At 36.5% G+C, this 22,570-nt stretch overlaps 1 protein-coding gene across 2 annotated transcripts; it reads left to right on the forward strand.

The window, feature by feature from the left end:
* Positions 1-485: 485 nt before the first annotated feature.
* Positions 486-22,365, forward strand: LOC131278117 (potassium channel, subfamily K, member 16-like). 2 transcript variants are annotated; one of them, XM_071212793.1, is made up of 6 exons: positions 486-537; positions 1,842-2,035; positions 5,107-5,221; positions 8,781-8,947; positions 11,670-11,838; positions 21,975-22,365. In XM_071212793.1, exons 1-6 carry the CDS (start codon positions 501-503, stop codon positions 22,232-22,234), a joined length of 942 nt encoding a protein of 313 aa, XP_071068894.1. In that variant the 5' UTR covers positions 486-500; the 3' UTR covers positions 22,235-22,365. The 2 variants fall into 2 exon arrangements, with proteins under 2 accessions (XP_071068894.1, XP_058150917.1); XM_058294934.1 differs by having other exon boundaries at positions 1,857-2,035.
* The last annotated feature ends 205 nt before the right edge of the window (positions 22,366-22,570 follow it).

The following is a 22,570-nucleotide window of genomic DNA, read 5'->3' on the forward strand; positions in this document are numbered from 1 at the left end:
ATACTGTTCCACATTATCTGGGTGGGCCTTGTTGTTACAAGGGTCCTTTTAAGTGAAGGAGAGATGCAGAAGAGTCAGCATCAGAGGGAGATTCAAAGATGCTGCTCTGCTGGCTTTGAAGATAAAGGATGAGGCCATGGGCCAAAGAATGGAGGTGGCCTCTAAAAACTTAAAAGGCAAGGAAATAGATTCTGCCCTAAAGCCTCCGGAGGGTTTACAGCCCCGCTGACACCTTGATTTTAGTCCAGTGAGACCCATTTTGAACTTCTGACTTTCAGAATTGTAAGGTAATAAATTTGTGTTGTTTTAAACCACTAAGCTTGTGGTAATTTGTTATAGCAGAAATAGGAAATTAATACTTCTTAACAAAGGGGAGAGAGACTGTCTATAGAATTAGCCACCCTCAAGATTCCAGAAGGAACTGTGGTGTCAAGATGAGCTCACTTAGAAAGGTTCTACATTACTACTCAGACACTGAAGGAGTTTTGCCTAAGTACACCATGGAGAAGAAAGATAAAGATAAAATTTCATTGAAAGGTAGGACTGGTTTAAGATTTAAGTGAAGGCCTATTTGGATAAACTCTGACCTAGTCTTGAGTGAACACTTCCCTGGGATTTTTTTTTACTCCTAATAGTATAAATGAAATGTTTCTTGAAAAATCACTGGATGCACTTTTCTTTCGCATACGTACTCTTACAATGAATCTTAGATTTTTAAAATTACTCTCCCCCCCCACCTTGTTCATAGTTTGGAATAAACATTAAAAGAAATCTGATAGATCTTACTTAATTCAAGTCCCTTTCCTTTTGGAAACTAATATTATTCATATTATTCACAACAGGCAAATAGTCTATGATACCACTCTTTTGGAAGAAAATAAAAGTTACCACTTTTATTGTTTTAACATAGTTGAGCAATATGTGTACAGTGAGATTAAATTTATTGTCCTTTGATGAAAATGTATATAGAAATAAATGGATCTAATCTACTTATATATTGGTTCGTTCTGGTAAAGTATTTACTCCAGTTAGTATGTTGATTTTAATATGTATCTATTTGAGGAAGTGTTTCTAATAGTTACAACTGTGACATATCCAAAGTATAATGATTTTCTTTTTCTTTTTTTTTTTCTTTTCTAAACCACATGGTAAAGCATGTACTATTGCGATATTATCCAATTTCCAAATGGAAGAGATTGGTAGGGAAGCAAATTTGACCTGACAAGATAACTATATAAAAATCCAAAGAATTTGCCTTGAGAATCAAGTTAGCTATTTGGTCACCTTGTCATAGTATTGGAGTTGGGCTTCATCAAGATGGTTATCTTTCTACTCACCAGACCATTTTTATTCCCTTGTACTAATCAGCACAGTGAATAGATGTGATCAGAAAAAGAGACCTGATGATCAGAAAAAAAGACCTTCGGGTAGATAATCCATCCTGATTCTTCTGGATTGAGCAAGCTAGCGAGTAATATACATTGTGAACCTATAGTAAATGTTTTCCCAAGACTAAGTTGTATTAGACTCATATGCCTCTGAAAGGCCAGTGTAAAATATGATTAAATAGTGGTGTTTGACAAAGTCCCCTCCTATACTCTTATGCTGACTAATCTTCCTCCAGATACAGATTTTTTTCCTCCGTTTTCACAGTCCGGGACATTTCATATTAGGATGCAATTGAAGTTCAAATATCATTTTGTCATAAATTTTTTGAGACATTTTTCTTTTGTATATTTGTCTAAATACAAGACACTTACTTTTCTTGAAGGTGTGAAGATATATTAAAGTAATCTGGCACTCTGTGTCTCTCATTCCACTGCTCTTTACTCTTCTAATAGAGATTGTTTCTCAAGCCACTAGGAGCATCCTGATGATTGCTTTTGTGGGCTACCACATGATGGGGGCAAAGATATTTCAAATTTTGGAGACAGATGTTCACGAAGAGCTGAAAAATTCTACTTTGGAGGCCAAAGCAGCTTTAATGAAGAACTATGCTAACATAACTCCAGAAGAACTTGAAATTTTTTTGCAGGTAAGAGAGAAAGGGGTCTTGCTGTGTGAAAGATAGGAATGCTTTCCTACTTATATAAATAATAGCTTCACTTTTCTTTCATCTGGAGAGAGATGGAAAAAGAGAAAGGAAAGCTAAGCTCATGTACAGGTAGGACACAAAATGACAACAGTCAAGAGAATGAAAAGGGGCAAAAGAAAAGTACAGGAAAGAGGAAAAATTACAAAGTGAAGTCATTGCAAAGGAACTCCAAACAGTATCTTGAGGGTCAGGAGAGAATAACTTTTATTGGACTAAACTCTCCCACTAGTAAAAATTGTAAAGTAGGACAAAATATTTTAAAATGAACTGACTCAAAAGTATAGTATAAACAAATCAGGGAAAACACAAAGGGGGATAACCATTGAAACAGAGCACATGAACTGATCTCAGTATGGATTTGTCTTTTCCTCTTTGGGCACTAGTTTCCCAGTTGCTAAGACAAATACCATACAAGGGATTGGTTTAACAACAGGAATTTATCAGCTCATGATTTTGAGAGTAGTAGAAATCTAAACTTGGGGCACCAGCAAGGTGCTACTTTCTCCCCAAAGACTGTGACATTCTAGGGCCAGTTGCCAGAGATTCTTGGGTCGTTGGCTTTTCTATCATATGGCAATGCAAATGGCGACTTCCTCTCCTTTCTTTTCCAGGTTTCATTGACTTGCAGCTTCTGTTCCTCTAGCTTCTACTCTGGGTTCATAAAGCCTCCATTAATGTGATTTGTGGCCCAACCTCATTCATTTGGGCTACTTCTTAACTAAAAATATCTTCTTCAAAAGATCCTATTTGCAATGGTTTTACTTCCATAGGAATGGACTAAGATTAAGAATATGCTTTTTCCTGGGGTAAATAATTCAACCTACTCATAGGTGCTTTCCAGTTAAATTAGCCCAGTAAGGAGTAATAAAGCCCTAGTAGAAAACAGCAGTCTTATTGGGCTGAAGAGATATGAAACCAGAAATTGGGCACTCTACGAATGGTTGGAATTAGAGGAGAAAATCTCAGAGAGGGGGGCTTATCACAGGGTGAAAGCCCCCAAATCCCAAATATGCTACTAATGCCGTTCTAGCTGTTGACTGACTCATAAACTACACATACAGAGAATAAGATTCCAAACAAACCCCCCCAAATAGGAAAGAAGATTCTAAAGGGTTACATAAAGATTTTTAATAGCTGTCTAGTGCTGAGGAGATAGAAATTGGAAATCAGAACCTAGAAGTTAGACACTTGGTAGATACCCTAGGATTTCTGTTGAGAGCCCAGCAACACCATAGCTCATAAATAAAGGCAAAACTGAAATACAGCACTCCCAAACAAAACAGAAAATAAATAAAATGTAAAATATAAAATTTATAAATATTTTAATATTATACAATAACAAAATATAAAATAAACCTCAACAGGGCCAACCTTCTTTTTCTTCCTTCTTTCAAGGAAGTTAACATCATATAAAGCCTCTATAAATTTTCTTACATAATGGCCAATTAAAAGTTAGGAGGCATGATTGGAAAAGGTTGGAGTTAACTAGAAACTAAGTGAAACAACAGAAATTAGAAAAGACACTAATACTTTGATATGGAGTTATCATTTAAAGACTTTAAAATAAATATGGCTAATAATCAAGGAAAATCTAGGAAAGGATAGAGAATATCAGTAAAAATCTGGAATTCTTCTAAAAGATTTCAAACCAAAATTTTAGAGATGGAATAGATTAATGATTGCCAGGAGATAGGGATGGGGGATGGTGGTGGTTATAAGATAATAGCATGAGGGAGCAGAAAATTAATTGAGATTGGATCACAGATCTAAATGTGAAAGCCCTTCCCTTTAATAACTATACTGTGTATCTATCTGGCCCATGTCTATCAATTAACATGGAGCTTGAAGTTCCTTTGGGGTTCTTATGCAGAAAGAAGCTTTCAGTTTACTTGGTATAGAGTCTCTGTTTAGGGCGATGGATGTGGTAATGGATGGTGGGGATGGTGGCACAACATTGTGGTACTACCGGATTGTATAATTGATAATGGATAAAATGTGAAATATTAGCTTGTACATATGTTACCAGAATAAAAATTTTAAAATGGGCCTTTATAACTCAGAGAGTGAACTCTAATGTAAACTATGGACCATATTTAATAGTATAAATATAGTGATTTTGTTTCATCAATTGTAACAAAGTTACCACACTAATGTAAAACGTTAATAATAGGGACACTGGTATAATCTTGTTGGCTGACCCTTAGAATCTGACTACTTCTTATCACGTTCACTGCTTTTTACCTGGTCTCACCTAAGCCACCATAGGTATCTTTTGGAGCTTGTGGAGTTCAACAGCATTTCCCTACCAGATCTAGTTCCTACCTTTGTTCTCTACAGTCTCTTTTCAAAATAGCAGCCAAAATGAGCCTTTGGTATGTGGTAAGTCACCAGTTCTGCTCAACATCTTCCACTGACTTCCCATTTCATTCTGATAGAAAAGTAAAAGTTCTTTGATCCTATATGATCTGGTATCTCTCCCCATTACCTTTCTGCCTTCCTTGCTCTTAAGACCTTTGATCCAGTTGTTTCCTTTGCTTGGAATGTTCTTTCCCCAAATACTTGTTCAGCAAAGTTTCTCACTGCTTTTGAGGCTTTGCTTAATTCAACACTTCAATGAAACTTGCCCTGACTACCCTCTCACCAACACTGCTGTTCTGCTTTACTCTTTTCCATTTATTTCTTATCACCTTCTAACATAAAATTTATATATGCTTATCATTTACTTCCCTCTGCTAGAATCTAAATTGCACAAAAGTAGAAATCTTTGTTTTGCTCACTTCTATATTCCTGATATTCCATATACATTTATTGAATGAAAGAAGAAATGCACAAGCTTGTGAGTTACCATCATTGAAACACATGAGATTGCCATCTGTAATTTGTAATCAATGAGCCCCTAACCCAAAAGAGTAAGATTAATGTTTTCTGTACTGCTTTAAGGGAAAGGTCATGAATTTCACCAAGTTAATGCTTGTTTCTTTTTGTTTTTGTTTTGTTTTTTTAACTTGTAGAAGCTGACTTTTTCTGTACAAAAGGGAATAAACCCTGTAGGAAATGGAAGTCGTATCATTAGTTGGGATTTTAAGAACTCTTTCTTTTTTGTGGAATCCACATTATACACAATAGGTGAGTAAGGTGCTTTTTTTAAAAAGTTTAATTTATTTTTGTTTTTTAATTTAGGATGCAAATCATTAAAAAAATTTTTTTCTGTAACATGGAACTTTGTCTACATTAGCCTTAACTCTTTCACCATGCAAATTTGGACCCTGCTTTTATTTTTAAGATGACATTTCATCAGTATATGAAATATCCCTTTTATTTTGTAAATTTAGATTATTTTCCTTTTCCATAAATTCTCTGTGCCTTTTCACTTAAGTGGAAGGTCTTAGCAGTGGTGTTTGTACATAGTCTCCCAACATAGTGGCAGATAAGTGGCAAAATCAGAACCAGCCTAATTTCCAAGGACTCCAATGCCTACAAGTTTCTCTGGAATGCAGTTAAAATTTACCTAGAGAATTTCAGGATTTACAAACAAAAACTTACCATATATTTCTGTTAAATTTTAGACAATTCTAAGATACTTTATCAACTAAGAGTCATTACAAAAAGAAGTAGAATGTAAGTAGCTGTTAAGACCCTTAGGAGATTCCTGGGAAGGACCATTTCAGATTGCTAGATACATCTGGCACTGCCGTGGAGTTTTTCTTCTCCTGAAAACAGAAGAGGTTAATAAATGGTGACTGTTATTCTCAACTATGGCATGCTCTATTTGCCTTCATTAAAAATAGACTCCATGGGAAGCTGTTGTGGCCCAACTGATAAGAGCTTCCGCTTACCATATGGAGGGTTCAGGGTTCTATACCCAGGGCCTCCTGACCCGTGTGGTGAGCTGTCCCATGCACAGTGCTGCCACACACAAGGAGTGCTGTACCATGCAGGGGTGTCCCCCATGTAGGGGAGCCCCACGCGCAAGAAGTGCACCCCACAAGGAGAGCCGCCCTGCATGAAAAAGGTGCAGCCCATCCAGAAGTGGTGCCGTACACATGGAGAGCTGACACAGCAAGATGATGCAATAACAACAATAAAAAAGTGACACAGTTTCCCCATGCCACATGAGAAGAATGCAAGCAGACACAGAAGAACATACAGTGAATGGACACAGAGAGCAGACAAGGGGGAAAGGGGAGAGAAATAAATAAAATAAATCTTAAAAAAAAAAAGATTCCATATCCAGGTGTGGAGAATATGATGGCTGCAAATTCTCAGCAAAATTGTCATATTTATTTAGAAACCATTCTCACTGGCTTATTATATTTCAATTAAAAGTATTGGGAGAAACTTGGATATCAAGGACCCATATGAAAAAAGAGAGTGAAGATTGACTATCACCGTGGATCCAAGATTTCCACCCTGAGGAAAGTGACAACAGAGGTCTGAAAGTCCTCCTGTGTTGGCACATAGCCTAGTCATGCTCACAGAGGCCCTGCTGAATGGTGGACATTCATTTTGTCACCTGCTCTCCATGCCTAGTGAGGCACTCCAGCTATAGGCCAGGACAGGCAAAGAATTCCTTCAGGCAGTTCAGCAGCATCCAATGGTCCTACTAGTGTCCTGAAATTTTTAGTTTGCAGAGATAGAGAAAAATGAAAGTACCAGCCAGCCAAGAGTGGACACAGCTTTATTTTGCCTACCCTAAATGTGTTGACAGGTGTTTTGGCCTTTATTCTAAAACAAATTATTTTCTCTTAACCAAATGTGAATTAAACCAAACTATGAATTTCTAGAAAAAGTTCAAACATGACTTCAAAATGGCACAGGCAGCCAAGGGAGCTTTTGGGCGATGCCATGAAAAAAATGTGAAACTATTTTGCTGCATCCTTATTCTCCTTTTCTATAATTCAAAATAAAAATTGAACATAGAAGGGATAAAATTGTTTAGGTCATCAGTTATGTATATGTGTGTGTGTATATGAAATACTTTTCACAAGAGCAACCCCCAAATCCACAACTTAAGAGAAATGAGATTTTGTTAAAATTTGTTATACCTAAGGCAGCAAATACCAATGAGTATAAATAAGAATTAAATGATTAGGGAAGCAGATGTAGTTCAAGTGATAAGGCCTCTACTTACCATATGGGAGGACCTGTATTCAATCCTTAGGGCCTCCTGGTGAAAAAGAAGAAGAGAAAGCATGCCTGTGTGGCGAGCCAGTACCCGCGTGGAAAGCCAAGTGCCTGTGTGGTGAGCTGAGTGCCCACACAGTGAACCAAGTACCCGTGTGGCGAGCTGAGTGCTCACGTGAGTGCCCGCGCAGCGAGCCACAGCCTGCATGATGAGCCAAATGCCCACACAGTGAACCGAGTGCCTGCATGGTGAGCTGAGTGCCCATGCGGGTGCCCACATGGTGAGCTGAGTGCCCACACAAGTGCCCGCATGGTGAGCCAGTGCCTGCATGGTGAGCTGAGTGCCCATGCAGTGAGCCAAGTGCCCACATGGTGAGCCACTACCCACACAAGGGAGTCACGCAGCAAGATGATGACGCAACTAAAGAGAGAGAAAGGGACGAGTCAAGGGGAAGTGCAGCAGAAACCAGGAACTGAGGTGGCCTATTGACAGGGACCCTCTCTCCACATCAGAGGTCCCCAGGATTGAATCCCCGTGAATCCTAGAGGAGAAAGATGAGAAGACAAAAAGAGAAATAGATACAGAAGATCACATAGCGAAGGGACACAGACAGCAAAAACAGCAGGGCGGGAGAGGGGGAGAGAGAGGAGGAGAAAAAAAAGAAACGATCAGCTCATCCAACAGTAGCAGAAAGACTTCTTCAAGCTTGACTACATGCAAGGCAGCACATTGTTCCATATTTTCTTTTCATCTCCATGTATTGTTACTATGGTTATTTATAGCAAAATCTACAAAAAGACCTTTTTCACACAGCAATGTATGATGAATAATTTTCTGTATCATTAAATATACTTTCATAATGTAATTTTTAAAAAACTATTTATTTATTCCCCCACCCCCACCCATTGTCTGCTCTCTCTGTCCATTCACTGTGCATACTTCTGTGTCTGCTTATCTTCTCTTTAGGCAGCATTGGGACCTTCTGGAGTGGGAGAGAGGTGCTCAATCTCTTGTACCACCTCAGCTCCAAGGTCTGCTGCATCTCTTATTACCTCTCCTCTGTGTCTCTTTTTGTTGCATCATCTTTCTGCACCAGTTCTCCACTTGGGCCAGCTTGCTGCATGGGCCAGCACTCTGTGTGGGCCAGCTTGCTTTCATCAGGATGCCTTGGGAATTGAACTCTGGATCTCCCATATAGTAAACAGGAGCCCAAACGCATGAGCCACGACCGCTTCCCTATAATGTAATTCCTAAAGAATGCAATGTATTTTATTGTGCCACTTTGCTTGTCTATCCCTTATAATTTTAGATATTTATGTTAGTTACAATTTTTTTTTCTTGTAAATAATGTTTTCATGATAGTCATGCACATTTCTCACTTCTATGATTGTTTCTTCAAGAGAACTGCTTGGATGTAAAATTACCTGATCATACATTTTCCCTTAAAATCTATTTGTGTAGAGGCACACACACCAACAACTTCAGTAACAAAACATCAAATGTGCAATGTTTCAAGCAGTTGTATTGAACATATTAAATCTGTTTCTTTACTTCCCTCAGGTTATGGGACGCTTGTACCCAGATCTCCTTCTGGTCAGATATTCTGTGTTTTCTATGCTTTCCTTGGGATTCCTCTAACTATCATATTCCTGAACTTTGTGAGTAGAGCAATATCACGGCCCTTTACAAGATTTGGAAAACACCTTCAGAATAAGGGAATAAAAGAGGTAATGCTTACTTAATGAGTTTTTTCTTACATATGCTTGCATTTGCAACACAATATAGAATAAGCACACAATAAATTCTTTTGTTAAATACATGCTAAAAGGAATCTGCGTTTAGATCTATTTGATATGCTGTTTATTTTCCACAGTATACCTCCCTGGTGTCAATATAATAATAGATTTATTATATTAATAATATAGTATAAATACATTTCTGCAACCATGATTTTATTTGATGCCCTGAATTACTCTATGAGGTAAATATGTGTAAAATATAACATCAAGGTTTTCTAGGAGGGAGTTATGAATTTGCATTCAATTCTTCTGATCCTAGGTTTTGAGCTCATTTATGTGACAATGCCTCTCTCAACACTGTTGAGGGCAAGAGATTAATAAGGTCTATAGGTTACAGAAAGGCATCTTTATTTTATAATTAGAAGAGGCTGTTTGGAAATTTTTTAGCCAAATTTGTGTTGATTTGGGGCAAACTAAGGAAAGGGAGATGACCTAGGTAGATAGTGCATCCCTGCTATTTCAGGTGTTTCTGAAAGCGATAAGCAGAGAGGAAGGCCAAGTAAATATTTGCTCTTCTTACCATGAGGCTTTGTACCAGTGTATTCTGTGAACCAGGCTACACTTCAGTCATAACCCCTTATGCCTATGCTAATCCAGTTTAAATTTCCCACAATCTAGGCAGGATTCTTCCTTTTAATGTCTGATGTCTAGACAGGCTTTGTCTAACCAGTTGCTCCAGGTCTTCTCAGGAAAGAGCAGTGCTGGGTAGGGGTTACTTCCCCAGTCTCAAGGAAGTGGAAGTCCAGAGGAAGAGAAACTCATGGGAGATTTTTTGATGATCCCTTAGGGGTGGTCAATGAATGTTCTTGGACTTGACCTGTTTCTACCAGTAAGCCTCTCTTGGGGTGAATTCTGAGAGGGATGGAAAGAGAGGCAAGAACTTTGAGCATTCCTTAGGGACCAAAGTCCTCTGTGAAGTAGTTGAACCAGAGAACTTTCTTTTCCCTTCAGGGGAGAAAATAACACAGCACATGAAAAGATTTTGCCCATTTTTTCTTGGGGACATGTTACCAACCCTTGTAATTATGTCTGGGATCAAAGATTCAGGCATTTCAGAAATTCAAGGTCTTTTAGATGCTTCCTTCCAAAAACTGCATGAAGCCTTTGTTGCACTTTCTTTAACATGCTTGGCTATGTCAAAACAAAGTCATTGAACAGGATTACTCAACTCTGCCCCATATAATAGCATGACCCAACCTATATTGGTGATACAGATTAGTCTTAGTTTGTCACTGTTCTACAATGTTAAACAAAACACTGTTAACAATAGTGGTAGGGAAGCCTCATTTATCAATCTCTCCTTGTTCCCAAAGCTCCTTAAAAGTTTCAAAATGCACAGTCAGAGTCAGCTTTCTACTTCACTTGCCTTCTAATTGTTGCTCTATCCAGCTACCAATACTTGGTTGGAGCATCTCCAAAATTGGTTATGGGGCTTTGTTTCCAAATTTCTAGGGAAACAAGAGGAAATATAAGAATTTCATAACATTAGCTCCACAGCCCACCAAATTTAGAAAGTACTGCAAATCTCACAATCCGATGTTATCACTGTAGTAACATGTTTTGTATGCAAAATTTCAGGACATATTTACATGATGTTCCTTTACCATAATAAATAAAACAAAGTATGTAAAGTCCTTAGCATAGTGTCTGTCCCATATGAGGTATTCTATAAACAAAAGTTTAGAAACACTATTATTATTTTTTGAGATACTTGTACTGGCAATCGTATGCAGGAGGCTGGTGCTCAACCACTGAGTCACATTGGCTCCCCTGAGTTGGCTCCCTTGCCTTGTCTGTTTGCTTGTTATTTTCTCATTGTTTCCTTGTTGTCTGCTCATTGTCTGTTTTCTTTAGGAGGAACCTAGAACTGAACCAGGGACCTCCCATGTGGAAGGAGAATGCTTAACTGCTTGAACCACATCTGCTCCCAAACATTGTTTTTGATATTGGTTTACCTGTTTGTGTCCCCTGTAACTGCTCCCCCACTAAACTGGGTGGAAAGACCTTCTTTTCTTAAATTTTTCATCTTAGTATCTCACACAGTATTAATAGTAAAAAGTCAATAAATGCTTTTTGAATGAATGAAGAGACAGTATATAGCATTGTAAAGAACTCAAATTGTCCCATAAAAAGCATTTAATCAATTAATATAATAAAGAATTTAAATTGAATCTCCTGTCTTTAGATGGAAAAATACATTTATTTTCTTTCTTATAACTTGAGGTATGGGAGGGTCTCTGAACGAAATATGGCTGTTTACTCAGAAAATTTCAGGTGATGACTGCCTATCCAACCCTTTTGGACAGCCATTGGGACCCAGAGCTGAGGTGGGAGTGAGCAGGTCATAAACTAAATGAACATTGTAGTGTGAGACCCAGGGAGGGCAGGCAGGAGGGGAAGAAAATACATTAAAGGGGAGAACTGAAATAAAGTATCAGCAACAGAGAGGCACAAGGAAGAGAGTGAGTCAGCTAACAGACCTGGCAATACTCCTAGAGGCAAGTCTACATACAGGCCAGAATACAGTAGGAGAAAAGACTTGTAAAGTGCAAAAGTTGGTTTAGTCGAAAATAGCTCTCTGACTGCTATTGGGTTGCTATTAACATCTTTCTTTTCTTTGTTTTTTTTTTCTCTCGTCTTTTTTTCTTAGAGAAAAATTAAAATTTACACACTCCTCTTTTTCTTGGTAATGGGGCTTCTCATTTTCATCCTGTTACCACCATTAATTTTCATTAATATGGAGGGCTGGAACTACAAGGAAGGATTATATTTTGCATTCATCACTTTAAGCACCATTGGATTTGGTGACTATGTAGTAGGTAAGTCAACTAATATTAATCTTAGAATTGTATTAGTGTTCATAGCCACAGAAAAGACAGGATTTGAAATAAAAATAAAACAAGAAATACAGCAGTTATCCATAGGAATTGTGATAGAGACCAAAACTATTTTAAAATTCCCGCAACCCATGAAAAAAATACAGAATAATTCCTTCCCACCCGGATTTCTCCTTTGCTCAGGCCACAGAGGACACTAATTATGGGAAAATGGAAGAGAGGAATTTCTTTCAAAGCATGTGACTATTTGCTCATACAAAAATACAAAGTTCCATTTGTAGTAAAAACAGTAGATTTAAATAATGGATCTTGTGCAACATGTGCTGTTTTTTCCAGAAGATGTGTTCACTTTCACCCTGGAAGTAATACACTGCATGTGGAGGAAATGGAGGCACCAGACATTAAGTATTTTTATTCATATCTAAAATTCAACAGTAAAGTATCCAAGAAGTGTTTTGGATGAAGGATTATTTCTATAGGACCTTCTGTGTTTATAGATTACTCAAAGAAACAAAACAAACCTCCACAATATAATGTTTGGGGAAACTTTTCCATCCTTCTTGGCTCACCTCTACCTCAAATTACCGTAATTTACATATCTGGCATTATTTTTACTATTAACATAATTTAGAAACAATTAGCCCAAAGAACATAAATATAGCATACATGCACCTGCCTGGAAAAAAATCAGTATTTCACCAGGGAGAAAGCATAGAGTCAGCTAATCCCTTAACCTCTCTAGCAATTATACTACCATATGCAACAATGGGCTGGCAGTATTTTCTCTCCCTTATTTTTTACTACATTCTGTATTCCATGACAGACAATCCTGTCTACATTCCTATGCAAAAGTGCATATGGATATGCATACATTTCTTGAGCCTTTGTTACTATATGCAAGTCTTCAGGGGACTCAACCTTGTTTAAGACTTGACTTCTTGTTCAAAACGAGCAGAAGTTGTGGTGTGGAAGATTTAGACATATAAATAGATCATTACAATTCAGGCTGCAGTAAGCCATAATTGAGTCAAATGCATGCTATGCTAGCATTAAAGCAGGAGAAAATGGTTTTGAACATGAAGATATACAAAGGCTGAACAGATAGATTGTCAATCAGAGGTGAGAGATAAGTGGCAGTCCAGGAAGAATATTTACAAAGACTTGGAGTGTCGATATTCCTTTCAGCTCTATAGTTCATTAATTTCTGATTAGGTTCCCAGAAGGGATATGTATGTGCTTCCAGGTTTTTATTTTTTAATCATAAGATCACTGAAATGGAATAATCTCTATCAGTCTCTCTATTTGGAGAAAGTAACACTGCAAATACGTTATATTGCATACAGTTAGTCCTGATGCACTGGAGAAAAGAAGTATTCAGCAGAATATGGGCGCAATCATTGAGGACTTCTCTAAAATCTTCATTAGAGGAGATTTTAACATTACCTTGATCTAAATATAGTGTCTCTTTCCTTAATATTTTTATAAGGAATATTATTTGAATCCATGAAGTTGCTGATTTAACCATTTTTACCTACAAAAACAACTTCATACTGTTCATTCTAATAACCTCTCAAAGATAACTCACTTACTTTTATTTTAAAAGATTCAAATGTTAAAGCCAAAGCATGAAAGAGCTTTTTCACTGCCAACCATTTCCCAAATTCACTCAGATGGAATCATTGCTAAATTTAGAGTTTATCTTTCCAGGTTTTTAAAAATAGGTATTTATATCAATTCTCACATGTATGTACACATTTATATTTTAATATTAAAGAGACCATTCTTTTTGTACCATAATTTATTTACAAGAGTATTTTTTTCCAATCTGAACTTTAAAATTAATTATTCACTATTGTTTAAATTTGCCTTTTCCTAATAACCAGAGAATCTGAGATTCCATTTTCATGTTTATTGATCATTAAGAAATTGGTGTTTAATGATATTGCATTTTTAATTTTTATTAGAGAAGTTGTAGGTTTACAGAAGAACTGTGCAAAAAATAGAGTACCCAGATACTCTCCCTTCACATACAGTTTTCCCTATTAATACTTTCAATTAGTGTGGTAACTTGGTTACAATTGATGAAAATATGCTATTATAATTATACTATTAACTATAGTCATTGTTTATATTAGGGTTCTCTGTGCTATATAGTTCTTTGTTTTTTAAAAATTGTGTTATAATAACATATAACCTAAAATTTCCCCTTTTAACCACATTCAAGTATATAATTCAGTGGTGTTAACTATATTCATGATGTTTTGCTGCCTTCAGCACTATCCATTACCAAAACTTTTCCATCATCCCAAAGAGAAACTCTGCATCAATTAAGTGTTAATCCCCCATTCCCTACTCCCACCTCAGTCCCTGGTAAACTATATCCTAGTTTTTGACTTCTATGCATTTGCTTATTCTAATGATTTCATATCAGTGAGATCATTTAATATTTGTCCCTTTGTAACTGACTTATTCCACTCAATATGGTATCGTCAAGGTTCATCCATGTTGCACCTAGCAGAACTTCATTTCTTTTCATGTCTGAGTAATATTTTATTATATGTATATACCACATTTTGTTTAATCTATTCATTTGTTGATGGGCATTCCAGTTGCTTGGATCATTTGGAAATTGTGAATTATGTTGCTCTGAACATACGTGACACATATCTGTTCAAGTTCCTGCTTTCAAATCTTTTGGGTATAAACCTAGAAGTGGAATTTCTAGATCATATAGTAATTTCTGTACTTAAGTTTCTGAAGAGCTGCCAAACTGTCTCCACATGGCTGCACCATTTTGCATTCCTACCAGCAATGAATGACTGTCCTTATTTCTCCACATCTGTCCCAACACTTGTAGTTTTCTGGGTTTTTTGTTTTGTTTTGTTTTGTTTTTTAGTAGTAGCCATTTTGGTGTATGTGACATGGTATCTCATCGTTGTTTTGATTTGCATTTCCTTAGTGGCTAATGATTTGAGCATCTTTTCATGTGCTTTTTGGCCATTTGTATATTTTTTGAAGCAATGCCTATTCAAGTATTTTGCCCATATTTTAATTGCATTTTGTCTCTTTATTGTTGAGGTGTAGGATTTCTTTATATATTTTGGACATTAAACCCTTATCAGAAGTGGTTTCCAAATATGTTCTCCCAATGTATAGGTTTTCTTTCACTTTCATAGCGAAGTGTTTAGTTGCACAGAAGTTTTCAATTTTGATGAGGTTCCATTTATCTGTTTTTCTTTTGTTGCTCTTGTTTTTGGTATAAATTCTAAGAATCCATTGCCTAACACAAAGTCTTAAAGACGATTCCCTATGTTTTCTTCTAAGACTTTTATGGTTTTGGTTCTTATACTTAGGTCTTTGATCCAATATGAGTTCATCTTTATATTTAATGTTAGGTAAGGGTCTATATTTATTCTTTTGCATGTGATATCCAGTTTTTCCAGCACCATTTGTTGAAGAAACTATTGTTTAACCTCAAAGTGGACTTGGCACCTTTGTCAAAAATCAATTGGCCATATATGTGAGGGTTTATTTCTGAACTCTCATTCTTTTATTCTGTGTGTCAGTATCACGCTGTTTTGAATACTGTGTAGTAAATTTTAAGATTGGGAAATGTAAGTACTCCAACTTTATTATTCTTTTTCAAGATGGGTTTGACTATTCAGGGCCCCTTCGCCTTCCATATAAACTTGATGGTTGCCTTTTCCATTTGTACAAAGAATGCTGTGGGAAATTTGATTGAGATTGTGTTGAATCTGTAAAGTGCTTTGGGTAGAATTGATAATATTTACTCTCTCAATTCATGAACATGCAATGTCTTTCCCTTTGTGTAGGTCTCTGATTTCTTTTAACAATGTTTTGTAGTTTACTGTGTACAAATCTGTCTTAGTTTGCCAAAAGGGATGCTGATGCAAAGTACCAGAAATGGGCTGGCTTTTATAATGGGAAATTTATTAGGGGTAAACGCTTACAGTTCTGACGCCATGAAACGTCCATATCAAGGAACCATTAGAGATGCTTTCTCTACAAAGTCAGGTACTGTTGATACTGGGATCTTGCCCCATGGTGAAGATGGCCACCAGTCTCTGCTGAGATCTCACTCTGCCTTCTGCTCCGGAATCATCTGTCTCCTAGAGTTCAGCAATCGGCAATCAGGCATAGGGCTTATCTTTTATCAGGCCTCCTCTCTCAGTCTCAGTTGCTCCGCTTTCTTCCTGACTTCAGCTGTGAGTTGTCAGGCATAAAGCAGCGCTCATCTCCTCTTGATCTGCTCTGTGGACTCAGCCTCTTGGGGGTTTTGTGCTTAAGCAATCCTTTAGTCTTCTCTCATATGTCAGTCCCTGTTTTCAATTATTCTAGATGTAGTACTAGTAGAGAGATTGCCAGTGGGCCACCTCACTGCATGGGCCAGCTTGCCCTCACCAGGAGGCTCTGGGGATTGAATGTTGGACCTCCTATATGGTAGATGGGGGCCCAATTGGCTGAGCCACATCCATTTCCCTTACGATCTCTTTATATAGGATGGAAATCAAACCAGTATTGGTGATGTGGTTTCCAAATATTTTCTTCCATTGAATGGGTTGCCTTTTTCATGTTCTTGACAAAGTCCTTTGAATTACAAAAGTGTTTAAGTTTGAGGATGTCCCATTTATCCCTTTTTTCTTTCATTACTGAGCTCATGTAAAATTTAAGAATCCACCTTGAAGATCTTGAAGATGTTTCCCCACATTTTCTTCTAGGAACTTTATGGTTCTAGCTTTTATATTTAGTTATTTGATCCATTTTGAGTTAATTTTTGTATAAGGCATGAGATAGGTTCCTCTTTCTTTCTGTCAGCTATGGATGTCTAGTTCTCGCAGCGCCATATGTTGAATAAACTGTTCTGCTCCAGCTGGGTGTATTTGACAGCCTTGTCAAAAATCAATTGACCATACACGTGAGGGCTGTTTCTGAACCATCAGTTTGATTCCATTGGTCTATGTGTCTATCTTTATGCCAAGATCATGCTGTTTTAACCACTGTAGCTAGGTAATATGATTTAAAGTCTGAAGTAAGAATCCTCCAAATTCATTCTTCCTTTTTTAAGATGTTTCTGGCTATTGGGGACCCCTTACCCTTACAAACAAATTTGATAATTGTGCTTTCCATTTCTTTTAAAAAAGCTAGTGGAATTTTTATTGGGATTGTATTGAATTTCTATACCAGTCTGGGTAGAATTTACATCTCAACAATATTTAGCCTTCCAATCCATGAACATGTAATGTTCTTGCATTTGTTTAGTTCTTTGATTTCTTTTAGAGATGCATTGTAGTTTTCTGAATACATATGCTTTACATCTTTGGTTAGGTTTATTCCTAAATATTTTATTCTTTCAGTCACTATTGTAAATGGATTTTTTCCCAACTTCCTTCTCAGATTGCTCAGTTCTAGTGTATAGAAACATTACTGATTTTTGCCTATTAATCTTGTATCCTGACACTCTGCTGAATTATTTATTAACTCTACTAGCTTTGTTGTAGATTTCTTGGGACTTTGTAGGTATAGGATCATATCATCTGTGACTAGCTTAAGTTTTACTTCCTTTCCAATTTGGATGCATTTTATTTCTTTTTCTTGCCTGATTGCTTTAGCTAGACGCTCTAGCACTTATACTGAACAACAGTGGTGACAGTGGGCATCCTTGTTTTGTTCTTAATCTCAACAGGAAAGATTTCAATCTTTCACCATTGAGTACAATGCTAGCTGTACCTTTTTCATATACACACTTTACTATGTTGAGAAAGCTTCCTTCTGTTCCTGTCTTGTGGAGGGTTTTTATCAAGAAAGGATGCTGTATTTTGTGACATGCCTTCTCTGCATCAATTGAGATGATCATGTGATTTTTCTTCTTTGATTTATTAATGTGGTATATTATGCTGATTGATTTTCTTGTGTTGAACCACCCATGAATGTTTTGTATAAAAACCCACTTGATCATGATGAATAATTCTTTTAATGTGTTGTTGGATTTGATTAGTGAGTATTTTGTTGAAGATGTTTGTATGTATATTTATTAGGAAAATGGGCCTATAATTTGCTTTTTTAAGAATATCATTACCTGATTTTGGTATTTGGGCAGTATTGGCTTCTTAGAATGAATTTGGTAGTGTTCCTTCTTGTTCAAATTTTTAAGAAGTTTGAGTAAGCTTGCTATTAAATCTTCTTTGAATACTTGGTAGAATTCAACTGCAAAGTCATCTGGTTGTGGGCTTTTCAGTTTGGGGAGATTTTTGATGACTGTTTCAATCTCTTTGCTTGGGATTGGTTTATTGAGGACTTCTATTTCTTCTAGAGTCAGTGTAGTTTTTTTTTATGTTCCTGGAAAATTTTCCATTTCATCTACATTGTCTAGTTTGTTGGCATAAGTATCCTCTTATGATCTCTTTTATTTCTTCGGGATCAGTAGAAATGTCCTCATTTTCATCTGATTTTATTTACATCATCTCTCTCTTTTTTTTCTTTTCAGTCCAGCTAAGAATTTGTAATTTTGTTAATCTTCTTGAAGAACCAACTTTTGGTTTTGTTAATTCTCCTTTGCTTTTTCATTCTCAATTTCATTTATTTCTGCTCTGATCTTTGTTATTTCGTTCCTTCTGCTTGCTTTGCAAATAGTTTGCTGTTCTTTTTCTAGTTTCTCCAGCTGTGTAGTTAGGTTGTTGATTTTAGCACTTTCTTTTTTAATGTCAATATTGAAATAAATTTTTTAATGTCAATATTGAAATAAATTTCCTTCTCAGCACTGCCTTCACTGCATCCCATAGGTTCTGATATGTTACATTCTCATTTTCATTCATCTCGATATATTTATTGAGTTCTCTCACAATTTCTTCTTTGACCTACTGATTATTTAAGAGTGTATTGTTTAATCTCCATATATTTATGAATTTTCCATTTTTTTGTGCATGTTGATTTCTAACTTTACTCCACAATGATCAGAGAAAGTGCATTGTATAATACTGATCTTGTTAAATTTGTTGAGATCTGCTTTGTGACCCAGCATATGTTCTATCTTGAAGAAAGAGTCCTGAGCACTTGAGAAGAATGTGTATCCTGCTTTTTTGGGGTGCAATGTTCCATATATGTTTATTAGGTTTAGTTCATTTATCATATTATTCAAGCTTTCTGTTTCTTTATTGATCCTGTACCCAGATGTTCTGTCCAATGATGAGAGTGCTTTATTGAAGTCTCCAACTATTATTGTGAAGACATCTATTTCTCCCTTCAGTTTGCCAGGGTTTGCCTCATGTAATTTGGGGCATCCTGGTTAGGTGCATATACATTTATGGTTGATAATGCTTCTTGGTGAATTGCCCCTTTTATTAATGTATAATGTCCTTCCTTGTCTCTAATAATAGCTTTGCTTTAAAGTCTATTTAATCAGATATACGTATAGCTAGTCCTTTTTTTTTTTTTAAATTTTAGTTACTGCATGCCTGGAATATCTTTTTCCAGCCTTTCACTTTCACTTTCAATCTATTTGTATCCTTGGGTCTAAGGTGAGTCAGTTGTAGACAACATATAGATGATTCATATTTTCTTATCCATTCCACCAGTCTTTGTCTTTTGATAGGTGAGTTTAATCCATTAACATTCAATGCTATTACTGTAAAGGCAGTTCTGTTTTACCCATTTGACCTTTGGGTTTTATGTATCATATCTTATTTTCACCACTTGTTTTACACTTTTAGTTAAAATGGAGGCTACCTATCTCTTTCTTGGGCAGGTTTAAACTTTAACTCTTCTTAGAATTAGAGTTTAGTCAACTGAATTTACTAATCAGTAGCTGAAGTCAAAGTCAGTGTCCACCTGTCTTTTCCTCCCCCATTTTTTTGGAAATGGAGCTTCCAACTCCAGCCAGGGAATAGCTCTGGAGGTGGCTTGCACCACCAGTGGGGGGCAGGCATTAGCCTTTGTGGCATGGAGTGTTTTATTCATGAATCTTCACAGCAGATGGGCAGTCTTTTCTTTCCGTTCTTCTAAGAATGTTGTAGGATGCATTTCTGGTCTCCTAGGCCCCCCAAATAGGTGACTAAGATAGCTCTGGGTGATTACTAACTGCACTGTAGGACAAGCTGACTCTCTGAGGTCCTCACTCTGCCACTATTTTGCCCCTTCCCATTGCTCTCTCCTTATCTGTGAAGAACATGTTTCTCTCTGAAATTTAAGTCATCAAGTTTTCTTGCATCCATTAATTTTTGCTAGCACCACTGAAAATTATTATTTTTTTTCTGTTTTCTTTTTTGGTTGTTTTAACTATGAGATCAAAAATTTGTTGTATACCCCACATTCTAACTGGAGGTAGGACTTCAAAGGCATTTTATTAGAAATCTGTAGAAAGTGCAGATGGGATTCTGAGTAGTATGCACATTTAAACTGGAAAACAAATGAAGCCTTTTCAACATTCATTCTTAGCCAGTAAAATTGTATTATATGTCTTTCATAAAATTAAGCTAGGTAATTTATACAACTGCTTTATATTTTGTCTCTCCTTCCCCTTGCCCCCAATATAATGTTAAATGCATTTTTTTTTTTTAAGCGTTCTTTTGCTGTATAGCTATAGTTTATCCTGCTTCTGGCAAGTTCTCACTGAAGGATTTATTTTCTTTATTTGCAAATCCCAGAGCAGAAGCTAAAGTTCATGTGATTTTTCACATATTCGTATACATTATTAGTTTTAAGGAAATTTGGGACAAAAATAGCAAAAAAATTGGGTGAATGGAACTAATATTTATTGAATCTTAATATAATGTCAAGCTCTATGATAGACACTAGATGTAATATATTACATAATCTTTCTAACAATCCTATCAGTAATTTACCCCACTTTAGATTAGAAGAAACTTGGGTTCAGTTGAGTAATTTGTCCAAAAAGACATAACTGATAATTGACTGAGTCAGAATTTGAACCTGTATTAACTCTGGCTTTAAACTCCGTGTTCTCTATGTTACAACAAGAAAACTTCTTCGCACATTTGTGATTATAACCATACAAATGCACATTGGCAAAGACCTGAAGGGAATAGGATAAAACCATTGTATTTCTTGGGTTGTTGGTATTATGACTACGGTTTTTTGTTTGCTTGTTTTGGTGTTTCTGATTATTATTTCAATTTGCATTTTACAATTAAAAGTGAGAAAAAATTTGATGTGCTTGTAGCCACAAAGAACAAACTACTGGCAGAATAGGAATGTATATTTGGACATGGTCACAAAAGTTTTTGGCAAAACTTCAGCTCCCTTTAAAAGACTTTTTTTTTTTTTTTTTAAAGATTTATTTTTATTTATTTAATTCCCCTCCCCTCCCCTGGTTGTCTGTTTTCTGTGTCTTTTTGCTACGTCTTGTTTCTTCGTCCGCTTCTGTTGTCGTCAGCGGCACGGGAAGTGTGGGCGGCGCCATTCCTCGGCAGGCTGCTCCCTCCTTCCCGCTGGGCGGCTCTCCTGATGGGCGCACTCCTTGCGCGTGGGGCTCCCCTACGTGGGGGACACCCCTGTGTGGCACGGCACTTCTTGCACGCATCAGCACTGCGCATGGGCCAGCTGCACACGGGTCAAGGAGGCCGGGGGCTTGAACCGCGGGCCTCCCATGTGGTAGACGGACACCCTAACCACTGGGCCAAAGTCCGTTTCCTAAAAGACTTTTATCCCCTCTATTTATCTATTTTCCTTTTTAAAATCCCCAGCAATAATGAAAGCAAATAAATGATCTCATTAATGTATGCACCAAAGTTTTACACTTTCTGAGATGTTCAGAATTCAGTATATTTGCAAAGATACTTTTCAAACCATACATAAAAAGAGAACTATTTTACCCTTCATGTAACAGATATGTCCCCAAAAAAGTATTGGATTTTTGGAAAGTTTTTGCAACTATAACCTTTAATTCTCGTTGAATACGATAATCATTTCAGAAGTGCTGCATCTTAATTTCCAGTTGATCTTTAATGATCAGTGATTAGACTCCAAATGTAGACAATTTTATGGGTTTACACATGTGTGGTATAGTTTTTGAGGTGGAAGAGAAGATCAGAGGCAACAGTCATCATGCAATGATTTAAATGTTGATTTCCTTTTTCCTTTAGGTGTAAATCCTACTAAGAAATATCCATTGATTTACCAACTAATAATAATACTTTGGTGTGTCACTGGCCTTACTTGGATTGCTCTTCTGTTTGATCTGTTTACAAAAATTTTGGAAAACACTGAAAGAAAGCTCACTTTGATCCCCTCCAAAATGTTATCTCAAAAAGAAAGTTTGCTGTCTATGAAAAGTTCTTTACATTTCTGGTCTTCTCTGGATGATCAAATGAAAAGTACATCTCAACATTCTTCTGAAAAATAGCAGGTCAAAATATGTTGTAAAAGGTAAACACATTTTTTTCATTAGCCTGACATGTGGGCCATATTCACAATGAAATTTTATATTTTATTTTGAATTTTAATAAAGAACTATTAAAAATATAAAAATCTCAACTCTTCTCAGCGAGCCTCTTATTTTCATTTCCAAAACATTTTTATTATGTAATATTTGATATATTCAAAATAATTTATAAACTGCCAAGGATCTACTACTTATCTTAAGAAGGACAGCTTAATGCTGTGCCATTGAAGCTACCTGTGTACCACTCCCAATCTCATTCTCTTGTCTTCTGTCCAGAGGCAACTGCTTTCCATGCAT

The sequence above is a fragment of the Dasypus novemcinctus genome, chromosome 3 (assembly GCF_030445035.2).
Source record: "Dasypus novemcinctus isolate mDasNov1 chromosome 3, mDasNov1.1.hap2, whole genome shotgun sequence".
NCBI classification, from domain to species: Eukaryota; Metazoa; Chordata; class Mammalia; order Cingulata; family Dasypodidae; genus Dasypus; species Dasypus novemcinctus.

Coding starts and splice junctions, on each gene's coding strand:
- LOC131278117 (XM_071212793.1), top strand. CDS start 501: ATGGAGAAGAAAGATAAAGATAAAATTTCATTGAAAG. Junction 5,222..8,780: donor ATCCACATTATACACAATAG/GTGAGTAAGGTG, acceptor TACTTCCCTCAG/GTTATGGGACGCTTGTACCC. Junction 8,948..11,669: donor AGAATAAGGGAATAAAAGAG/GTAATGCTTACT, acceptor TTTTTTTCTTAG/AGAAAAATTAAAATTTACAC.